The sequence below is a fragment of the Chanos chanos genome, chromosome 4, assembly GCF_902362185.1.
Source record: "Chanos chanos chromosome 4, fChaCha1.1, whole genome shotgun sequence".
In the NCBI taxonomy this organism is placed as follows: Eukaryota; Metazoa; Chordata; class Actinopteri; order Gonorynchiformes; family Chanidae; genus Chanos; species Chanos chanos.
In genome coordinates, this window is record NC_044498.1 from 50,218,065 (window position 1) to 50,229,486 (window position 11,422).

Below are 11,422 nucleotides of genomic sequence, written 5' to 3' on the forward strand. Positions count from 1 at the left end.
TCCAGCGCTAGGCTTGCTAGATTTGCATAATTGTTTGAGGCGACTGCAGGAGCTTGCATGGTGCTGAGTGGTGAACCATTAGTAAGAACTGGCCGTGTGTGGGTTTTCTCAATAGACCAGAACCTCAAGAGCACTCCTTCTCGTCTTATTAACACAGCTCTCTCTTTAAAAAAAAAAAAAAGCTCATCTCTTCACACACGAATCTGAGAGAGGTGGAACCCTTCACTGAGTGTTCAAAATATTCACATATTCACATACATCAATCATTCACCAAAACTGAAAACAGACACCGTAAACTAATCAATTAAGTTCGAGCTGAAATTCTGTCTTGTTGAGCAGGATCAGTAAAGACAGTGTGAAAGTAAAGTCTTACGGTGCCACAGCCGGTTTCCCCGTGTCCTTGTCTTTTGCTTTTTGTTTGTTCTTGCTTTCAGCCATCTTCTGACTTTTCTCTGCACGACCTGTGTGTTAATCCTTTCAAAACAAGCTGACTGTCCTATTTCTTGCTTTACCTCCAACCTCCAACCTCAGAAATCTTCCCTACATGGTTATCTTCCCCCACATCACCGGGAGATTAAGTGTTACTAAAGTTTCATTTAACTGTCTGTCTGGCACAAGCTCTCACTTTCTCTCTTTCTCTTTCTCTCTCTCTCTCTCTGCAGCTCTGGCTCTCTGTTTCTCTTCACACACACACACTGACGTGAGGGGAGATTGAGCCCCTTATGGGGCTCGGTGGAGAATACAGCACATCTGGCAGCCAGACAACCGCGTGGGCTGCTCCAGACATTCTGAGGGACAACCCACCTCATGAAACAGGCCTGGGACACAGCACAAGCGCTCACTGGCCAATTCAAACGCAGCAGAAGAAGCTCACAAGTAAAACAGAGGTGATTAAAAGTCAAAGATGTCTTAATGACTTGTGTACAGATACAAAAACATCAGGGGTGTCTTATTCTATGCACAAAAACACTGATTAAACGTCTACCAGGGACCAGAGTGGATTTAAGAGACTATGTTGTGATGACAACAAGATGTCGTGTATTTAACATTATGAACATCATAGAGTCAACACAGAAATGTACATAAAGCAAACATGAGAAAATAAGGCAAAGCCCCTGCTAAAGTCGTTATGCGTTTCTTGTATGTTTGTACAGTAGACTGGTCTATTCTGAGCTTGGGAGACTGCCTGCCCTGGGTATTTTAACCAGTATTGCCCTTTTAAAGAAGCTTGATTTAAATTGCAGTTGTGTCCTTGCATCACTATGAAAGAAAAAAAAGAGAGGAAAAAACTCTAAATTTGGATGGGAAAGTCCCAGGGTGCATTCATGTTTGAAGGAAGGATGTGAGCACCAGCGGGGAGCTTAAGTTTGGGGGGTGCCACGGGGGTTGGGGGGGGGGGGGGGGGGGGGGGGGAGTGCGCAAAAATGACAGACACATCCTCATCCATTCGAACATGAGGATTGTTTTTCCAAAAGTCAAGAAAAAAATGGGTTGGTCCCAACAATGGAGTCCACGACTCCAGGGGACGGTTTCTTCTCTTAGCTCTTTAAGCTCCGCGCATTTCGGTTGGTTGACACGTAGAACTGAACAAATGTTCCCCGGGACACCCTGCATTCGCACAATCAAAGGCCCAATAAACTTTTTAAACGTGTTCACAATGATTAACTGACGTGTATGTGCACGTTAAAGGTTGACCAGATTAGAATTACACAACACACAATAAGGAATGTTTACCTCTTAAACGTCGGCGTCACGCAAGCTGGCGAGACAGGGCAGGACAAACTGATAACCGTCATACAATCACAATCACATGTACACAGCTTTTTTTTTTTGTTTCCCGAGAGAGAGAGAGAGAGAGAGAGAGAGAGAGAGCGCGTTCATTTCCAGAGGCCATTTTCACAGTATGTCTAAACTTCACGTGCTAAAATGACTTTTGAAATAAGCCCATATTTTTTTTTTTTTTTTTTTTTACCAATAAAAAGAACTTGAACTCATCAAATCTGGTAGCATTCATCTTGGCGATGGCCCTATCTTGTTCCTGTAAATTATGATCAAACTATTAGAAAGACTAAATAAAAATATCAGCTATAACAAAGGGCCTTGATGGGATGAGATGTAACATATTACACTATTAATCACACGAGTATTAATAGCACCAGTTTTCTCAGATATGACAAAAACATAGATATGAGAACAAATGCAATGGTCACCTGAGCTCCTTGTTCCCCTACACACCATACAAGAGGTGACAGGAACCAGACTGAGAGAGCTGTTCGGCTCCGGGTCTCAGGCAGACATCTTCTCTCCCCTCATGAGGAGTGTGTGTGTGTGTATGTGTGTGTGTGTGTGTGCGCGCTATGCTGTGCGTGTGTACGCACGCATGTGTGTTTTTGTGTGTGTGTGTGTGTTGTCCTGTCTGTCCTAAGGCACATAGTGTCAGGTACACACGCTGTGCAGCAGTGAGACTGAACAACTGACAGAGCCCCACAGCAGAGTAGCTTGACCAGAGAGGGAGAGGGAGAGAGAGAGAGAAAGAGAGAGAGAGAGGGAGAGTCAGAGAGAGAGAGAGAGAGAGAGAGATCTTGGGATGTGGAGGTGGACGCTGTCAGTTCAGTTGCCCAATTCCCTGGCAACAGATCACTTACTGAAAGATAATAACTGGTTCCAAAGTAAAAAAACAAAAAAAACAAAAAAAAAGCATAAGATGCTGCCTGTCCTGTTTATGAATAACCAAATAAAATATGTTTGAAACACAAGAACAGTGACTGGACAGGTTACGCTCACAGTTCCCGTTCCTTAGAATAGCCATGTGTATGTTTCTGTGATTATATGTAAATAACTACATACGGCAGAGCCTCTGGGATTCTCGCGGCTGGTGAGACCTTCTGAAAGGAGGGTGTGTGATGAGTAAGACCTGGTGTGAGATTGCTTTGATTCCACACGGAGGAGGCAGGTGCTGTTTTTATATACATTTTCACATTAGCTCAGCTTTTGAGTCACGGAAGCTAAAGAGGCTAAAGCCCTCACCTGTATCTATGCAATGTACCATACAACAAATACACCATAAAAGAGAAACAAACAATTATTTCAGTCTCAGACATATTGTATTTTTGGCACTACTGTATAATATTACGCATTAAAAAAAAAGAAAGAAAAAGTAAATAGCAATTAATTTCCCAAGTGCTTAAATATAAAGTAATGTAAAGAACTATAAAGTAAATTACAAATGTAAATATAATGTATTTGTATTTGTAATAATGTATTTGTGGGATACTTACAATACATTTACATATACATAAATAACACATGAAATACATGAAATAACACATAAATTACTTTACCTATATAGTCTAATATATATTTATTGTACCCTTCTCAAACCAGTTACCCTCTGAACAGTTTCACATACTACCATTCTGGTTATTGTTTCACTGTAATAATGCACAATAATTGAAACAGTCTAATGTAGTTAAAAGTAGGTACTATCTGAACATTTTGTCTGTAATTGACATTTACATTTTGAGAACAATTTTTCCTTGCAAATAAACACTGTGGTCCATTACAGAGGCTGTTTCTTACTCAGAGCTGAGAAACCGGCCCCCACTGTGTGAAAAACAAAATGGTTTGCAGTGGACACAGTGTGTTGCTATGGGTTTCTAGGCAACAGAGCACTCCTCACACAAACCCTTCATATAGTAGAGTTTGATAAATACAGAGGGCTTCTAGGTGAGCCACACAGCAACTGGTTAGAGGAGGAAATTGTCTCAATTCTGCCCCCCCCCCCCCCCCCCCCCCCCCCCCCTTCACGTGGGTTTATTCAGAGCATGACCGATTCACTGTTATCGACTGAACCAAGCACTACACGTCAACACGCGTCATGTTCTTTCCCTTTTATGAACTGTTTTAGACTGATATGACTCTGATGTTTAGCTACAAGGCGTCATAAAGAATAACAAAGCAATATGACACGAGTGTAACGAGTGACTCTTTTTTTTTTTTTTAAACATTGCATTCATTTACGTTGTACATTTGTTTTCTTTATAGTTCGTACTTGTACTCCTTTGTTTTAAAAGTTCTGTTGCCTTGTGCCTACATGCTGAAAAGTTCTGTATAATGAATATTCTTCTTACAATTATTATTATTATTATGGGCGTGACTTTTTACAGAGCAGTTTCAGTATATGTGTTCATTGTAGTAATGCATTAAAACTGCCTGTAGATAAAGCTCTATCCTACAGCTTTTATGCAGAACTCTTCGGGTGCTTCTTGTTCTCTAAAACAGAGAAAATAGCCCCATACTTATCCGTATTTCATTGTTGGCTCTCTACAACACCTTTCTGGCAGAGCGCATTTAAGCTGAGTGAAAGATTTGAAAAAAAAAACAAAAAAACAAAAAAAAAAACAGAGCCGTCTATTCCACTGAATTTAGCTGTAGTGCTCCATCTAGTGGACATTTACAGTACCTATCATTGTTGACTTATCTGTTGTGTTAAACCAGGGGTGGGCAAATCCGGTCCTGGAGGGCCAGTGACCTGCCGGGTTTTTGTTTTCACCTCTTAGTTACCTGTTGATTTTCACCTTGCAAACAGGTGTTCATGCTCTTCAGCCAATCACAGATTATATTTAGTTAGCTGACAAGAAAAACAGCAGGACCATGGCCCTCCAGGATCGGATTTGCCCACCCCTGTGTTAAACTATTCAAAGTTCAGTTAGTGAAATTTACTTCACACCTCAGTCTGAATTAATAATGCACAGTACCTCTACTAATGTACTTAGCCTTCTGATCAAACATGTTTAGAGGGGAATTCTTCCCTGGACTTCTGTAGAATGGAATTCCTTAAATAAAAACATTTATATAACAAAGGAAAATGAGTGAAATTTGAACGGTGAGCATGTTATCAAGAGTACAAATAACTGCATATTTTAGCATGAAAAAAATCCCAGAACTTGGCAATGTATAAGAGACAAAGACAACTCCAAAAAATCTCTTATTAAGTAACTTTTATTGATCTTAATGTATAACAGTGTCCACTGGCATTGGCATTTACTGAAACTGAAAGTTCACTGAATTGAACAGGGCTTCCCCCCCACCCCACCCCACCCCAAAAAAATAAAAGGCAAGAAACAACTTTGTTTCAAATCTCAGAGGCCACTTGATAAAAAAATTTCGTCTTTTAATTACTGATATATCTTCTTTAAGGAAGCAGGAAAAGTTCTGACTGATTCCAGGTACAATCTTTCAAAGTGTACGACACCTCGTAATTCTGTGTCTTAAATGGACATGTGGTAATATGATGGATTGTTTTTACAGTCAATAGCTTTACAGTTGGTTTATACAAATAATTCCCTTTCCTTTATCAAACTGTTTCCTTTTTTTAATCATTTAATTTCAATTCCACATTTGCATAAATCCGGTCGCTTCAGACTTCAGTGCAACCCTTAAAAATGTGAAACTTTTTTTTTCTTTTTTGTTTGTGTTTATGGCTACAGAATGAAAAAAAGCAAGTGATTTGATACATCAGTGCTGACCATTTCATAGAAACCTAAAGCCAACCAAAAATCACATCCATTTATAGACACATTTTTACTGTCATCCAAAATCATAATCAATCATAAATCAAATTAAAATCCTTCACACTGTTACAAACCCCATAGTTTTTGTTTCCTGTCACTTTTAATAGAAGAAAAGAATTTAGTTAGAAGATGATGATCAGACTTTGTACAAATCACATCCTCCGAGATTAGTAAAGTAAGGCATGAGTAGAGAGACAGTAGCGCAAGTGACAGAAGTGAAAAAGAAAAAAATGAAAAGAAGACAGAATGAGTTAAGCACATTGGGTGTTGATTAAAGCCGTCGAGACTGAGAGTCTTTCTCCCTCAAGTCACTTTATCGAGACAATATTTTTACCGTAATCTTTCGTGGACTAATTTAAAACGTAGCAGATAATTTGCCCCGCATTTACAATGTTGGTGATTAAATAATAAACCACTGCAACTTCAGATGATCAGGGTTTTTTTTGTGTGTGTAATGTTGACATTTAAACACAAGAGAAGAAACTAAAGTGATCAGAAAAACATGCATAGAAGAGCATTAGAAGATTTCCATTAAAGTTTTCAACATTTTTTTTTTTTGTTCTCTTTTCAGAATGAGGGTCAGGTCACTGCCGTCTAACTTTTCACATGACTGACGTGAATATCATATTGAGATATTCGTTTAGCTGGTATACACTGTGTGATTTTTTATGTTTCATTTCAGGGGAGGCGAGAGATGGCCAACGACCTGACGACATTTCAGTGCTTCACTACCTTTGACTCGTTAGAGGGTTGAGAATGTTGAAGCAATTGCTTTGTGAAATGACAATGTCCGACACGGTATCAGTGTTAAAAAGATTTCACAACTTAGAAAACTGTGGTTCTTCCTGTCAAAGGAGCTCATTCTGTGTGTTGTACATTACGGTATGTTCTGTGTAAGTGCATCTTGAGACCTGCTCTCTTCTTACCAACTTCTCACTGTTATATTCCCTCAAATATCCTCAGCCAACTCTATCCAGCAGCTTTTTGGTAACATCTTTACCTTTGACCACTGTATGGTTTTTTTTTCCTTTTTTTCTCTTCTGAATTAGTTTTTGTCCATTAGACTGAGTGACAACAAAGCTGATGCCTCAAATATCAAGTATGAAGGATTTTCTGACTGTGCAAAGGTACAGACACACCACAGTGCTGCTATGACCAATCTAAAGCCCTCACGCACCCTCACAAATTTAAGAAACAATCTAATCAATCGTAATCAGTCTGTACTCATAAATCTAAGTAGAAAGAAAACATTGTATTGGCAGAATGTGTCTTGAAATGCCTGTTTTTGTTAGAGCGATAGCTCTAAAAAAAAAAAAAAAAAGAAAAAGACTAAAATTAAAAGAAAAAATAATAAACCACAATGTTTTGGCATTTTTATCTGAAAAAACATACATTTTAACTTAAGGTCTATGGTTTCTGAAATTGTGGAGAACATTTTTTCCCTGTGCTGAACATGTATTTCAAATTCTGGAATAAAGAGACATATCAAACTTAAGTCACTTTTTGGGTGGATATAAAAGGCTTGGAATGACCTTGGAGTTCTCTGCCATTTAGAAACTTAAAAAAAAAAGCCAATCCTGTCATCCCTTATAAACTTTGCTATAGGCCTTTTTGGACTACAAAATGGGTACAAAAAATGTTCTGTCTCACTCTTTGGATGGAAAAACGGTCAATTAACAAAATGCTATTCAGGGGGCTACTGATACGTAAATATGGTACTGACTGACCAAGGGTGGTCTCGCTGTTATACAAAGTTATACAAAGCCTTTGAACCCTTTGCGGGTGTTTTAACGGAACAGTGTGCTTCACAAATAGTTCTGCAATATCAAGAGTGAATCTCTGATGGCTGTTTCACAAATGATTCTGATTCCAAGAACTGGTGATGAATCTGGGCACTTCAAAGTCAGATTTCACTCCCCTACCCCCTCCCCAATTGCTGTGTGGCTTATGTACAAATGGCTGCTGCAACCCTGAAACCTAATCCAAGAGAACTAGAACTAGCTTTCAGGGTTCCAGCGAACCTTTTTTAGGGCCAGTTTGAGTCGACATTTATCCCCACAGTTACATAGCACCCAGCAGCTAGAGAAAGCTAAAAGGAGAGGTCTCACAATATTGGTTTCTACAAGCCAAGCCACTGGCATACAGATACCAGGTCAATAATTCTTCTTCATGTAATTTCCTCCATTTCAGATGTCCATCTCAAACTGAGCATCATCACCTGCAGGGCAAAAACACAGGCTTTAGTGAGAGGACAGCTACTGGACCATTGAGTTCGGGTGAAGGGTCAGGCGGGGACAGGGGTCAATGTTAAATGACCAAAATGATCTTATATTCAGAGAGAGAGAGGGTTAACTGACCTTGTCCCGGTTTGCCATCGTGGTTATTGATGTTGTTAGCCTCATTCTTCTTGTTCTCATTCAGGAGGTTTTGGCTGGTTACCCCCGGGATCACGGGCAAGTGTGCCGGGGGAGTCTGGGCAATGGGAGAATTGCGTCGGTCCAACAGGAACTTGCGGTCATAGATAATCCGGGTTCCTGAATGATTGCGATATGAATTGGTCAACTAGAGCACATATGGTACGATAATTTTGTCTTCAAAAATTCAGTGCCTACATTTTGTACTGCTACACCAGGTTTAAACTGCTATTCATTGTCTTGGTGTGCTCATAACATCTCTATGCAAAACCTTTCAGGTCACAAAAACGATAAGGACTGTTTTGTTCTAGATAACACACATTTTAGCATCTAACAGACACGTGTCATAACAATGAGTGAATGTACTGGTGCTATTTCTTTGAGGCTTATTTTAAATATATGTATATATATATATATATATATATATATATACACACACACACACACACATAAATATATATATATATAAATAAATATATATATTCCAACAAATTATGACAGATTTAGCAGACTCTCAGTGATGTGTCACTGAGGAAATACTCTGTTGACTAGTTGTTTCTGTCTAAATGTATTATGGTACTGGATGCATGTGTGATATCGCAACACGGGAGACAACTCTTTTGTTCACAAGAGTAAGAGCTCCTTCCTGTGGAACGCCAATGTAGTCTGAGAAAATTTCACGTGTAAATGGGAGAATGAACACTGCAATTTTTTTTTTTTTTTTTGCAAACTGGGGCCAGCATGTAAAAAATTAGCCTTTCTTAAAAGCATGATTGGCTTTCTATTGAAATATCGGTTCTGCTTAAGAGCAGTGGAACACAGAAGAAGCGACCAGGCCATCTGACAAAGGAAAACGCTATTCCTGCTAGGTTACCTTTAACTATCCAATCCCTATGTCGGCTCTGGTGCAAACAACTAGCTCGTGATGGCCGAGCATTCTAGAACTATAAAAATAATAAACTGTAACAGTGTCTCGCGGCCAACTAATCAATCATCCACTGCATTGTTACATTGTAACCATCATGATTCTCAATCACTGCGCTGCAGCTTGGCCAATCGCGTTGTTTAAAGCGACAGCATAGGCGGCGCAAATCATTGTTTTTGTTTTGAACGTTATGGTAAGGCTTCCTGGCGAACATAGGCCACACTGTTTGCAGCCAGTTAAATCAGCACCACATACTTTCCTATTAATCGACAACTACGTCAGTGTTATTAAAAAAAAAAGACCCAATGCACATCAGTTTGACATTACCTCCCGGAGTGGTTGAAAATAAAGTGCCTCCAGGAGTGGTGCAATAATCATGAGGTAGCTGCGTTGAGTCGTTTATCAGCACCGTCCTGGTCGGGATGGCCCGGCTTTCACTATGCTGGCGACTGGACGACATTGCACTTGATTCGGTCACTAAGCAGTCAGGTTCGGGTTAGAGGCTGTTTTCCCGGTGGAAGGTGGAACCCTGGGCCCTTTTCCCTCTTTTCTTATCTCTCCCCGAGGCTTTCTTGTCGTACAGCTCGTCCTCCCAGCCGTCAGCACCTTCCCCTCCCTCGGCCAGGCAGGAAGCGCAGCGCGTTTGGAGGATATGAGGTCAAAGGAGGACGCCACCACGTGCTCAAACAAATAGCTTACGATTTTGCGCGCGTAAAAGTCAGACCGTACAGCACAATAAGTATCTAAACTGACTTCACATATAATATAACTATCCATTTTCCATGCTTTAGCGAAACAATTATCTGGGTTTTTCTTTTGTCTTTTTACTAAGGATGTTCTGTCTTATGTTCAAAATGACTTCTTCCTGTAGATTTGTCTTAGCCAATCAGCCTCGTGCACTTTATTGCAAAGACGCCCCATACTAAGCAGCTTATCGTATCGTGCACGGGCAGAGTACACTCTGTTTTGTTTTGTTAGTAATACACAACCAAAGTCCGGTAGGGGGTTGGCTCGGGTCGAAATACCACAGCAAGGCAGTGCACGACTCGAGCACAGACCGATATAATCTGTGATAACTGTGTTCTAAAATATTAACAGCTATTTAAAACAAAGTCCAAAACCCTCCTGTTCTTGACAGTGCTCACTGGATAAGTGTCGATACGAGGTGGACCATCTCAAAAGTGCAATAAACATCACAACGGAACAACTTTCTGATACATTTTACCAGTTTACAAAGAGACGTGTTTTCTCAAAGTGCCGACTAGACTGCTGTCACAAGGTTTGTTTACCCTCAAACCTCCGCTGCATGTAAAAATGTTGCAGCTTTTCAGCCATGATCTTTAGAACCCTGGAATAAAAAAAATATGTTTCAACCTTTGAATAGAACGCTCTCATCTATACCATCAAAGTTCAGTATAATTGCGATGATACACCCAATGCCAACATGTAAACATTAAAAACTAAAATAGCTTTATGTTTACGAGGCCTATAGGCTGCCCTAGTGGAAATTCCAGTTGAAAAACCAGTAGCTAGTCTATTGGGATGAACTGGTCTCTAGTGGTCTGAACTGGTTTCAACTGGTTCCAACTGGGTTTTCAGATTCTAATGATTTGCCCAGTTAAGAATACCAGTTGAAACCATTTAAAACCCGTTTGGACCAATAGAGCTATGGGCAGTGGCTGCTCCACCAGTTCCACCCAGTTGAAACCAATAGGATGTAACTGGTGCTGTCTGCTATTCATTTCAACTGGAAACAATTGGTCTCAACTGGTCTAACAAACCCAATACCTGCACTTGGTGAGAAAGTGCTGTAAATTGAGAATGTACTCAAAAATAAAGAAAAACAATGGAATGGATAGTTTGATTTATCAATTAGCAGTATACAATTGCATTAAAGAGAATACGTTTTTTATGGAAATACATTTCATATGGAAATGTCAAGTCATTTGTTTAATGTTTTAACCGTTAGTGTTTCTTTCGTATTCAATTTAAAACACTCATTTTTACAGCTGCATATTGCTTAAAGACAGTTTTCTTCTTTCCTATTGGTCAATCTTATCCAGCTATGGACTGATCAAAGAAGTGCACACACTGTTTATTTGGACATGATCACTTTTTATTCAAACAATTGTATTGCTCAAACTATCAGTCAATTTCCTGATGATTAGGAAATGTACAGACATACATTACATTTTGTCACTGAACTCAATTAGTAAACACTTGCCAACAATGTCACTAGGCAGCACAACACAATTATGTTCTGATCGACTGATGCACGTTATGTGGGGGGTGCCTGCAAAGGCTTTGTTTCGATGTACACTGAAAGGTTTAACAAGGAGCATAACCTCTGAATGATGTGTAGATGTGTAAATCTTTAGTATTTCACCAAATCGTCCACCAGACAACTGTACAACTGTGTTGTTTGTTTTGATGCACCTTTTGTAGCCGACGCCATCAAGCCTTTGACCATTGTCTGTTATGCACGACCACAGCTGATACTGCCCTACCGC

General features: G+C 39.8%; 1 protein-coding gene across 1 annotated transcript; it reads right to left on the bottom strand.

Annotated features, from left to right (window-relative positions):
• Positions 1–5,115: 5,115 nt before the first annotated feature.
• eif4ebp2 (eukaryotic translation initiation factor 4E binding protein 2) lies at positions 5,116–9,520 on the bottom strand. Its single transcript, XM_030770981.1, has 3 exons — positions 9,240–9,520; positions 7,931–8,107; positions 5,116–7,791 (listed from the first exon to the last, which is right to left on the bottom strand). Exons 1-3 carry the CDS (start codon positions 9,370–9,372, stop codon positions 7,760–7,762), a joined length of 342 nt encoding a protein of 113 aa, XP_030626841.1. The 5' UTR covers positions 9,373–9,520; the 3' UTR covers positions 5,116–7,759.
• Between the last annotated feature and the right edge of the window lie 1,902 nt (positions 9,521–11,422).

Bases quoted from the DNA above. Each gene is read 5' to 3' on its own strand.
- eif4ebp2 (XM_030770981.1), bottom strand. From the start codon at position 9,372: ATGTCGTCCAGTCGCCAGCATAGTGAAAGCCGGGCCATCCCGACCAGG. The intron at 8,108-9,239 runs GTAATGTCAAAC...GCAATCATTCAG, and splicing joins ATTTTCAACCACTCCGGGAG to GAACCCGGATTATCTATGAC. The intron at 7,792-7,930 runs GTCAGTTAACCC...TTTGCCCTGCAG, and splicing joins CGATGGCAAACCGGGACAAG to GTGATGATGCTCAGTTTGAG.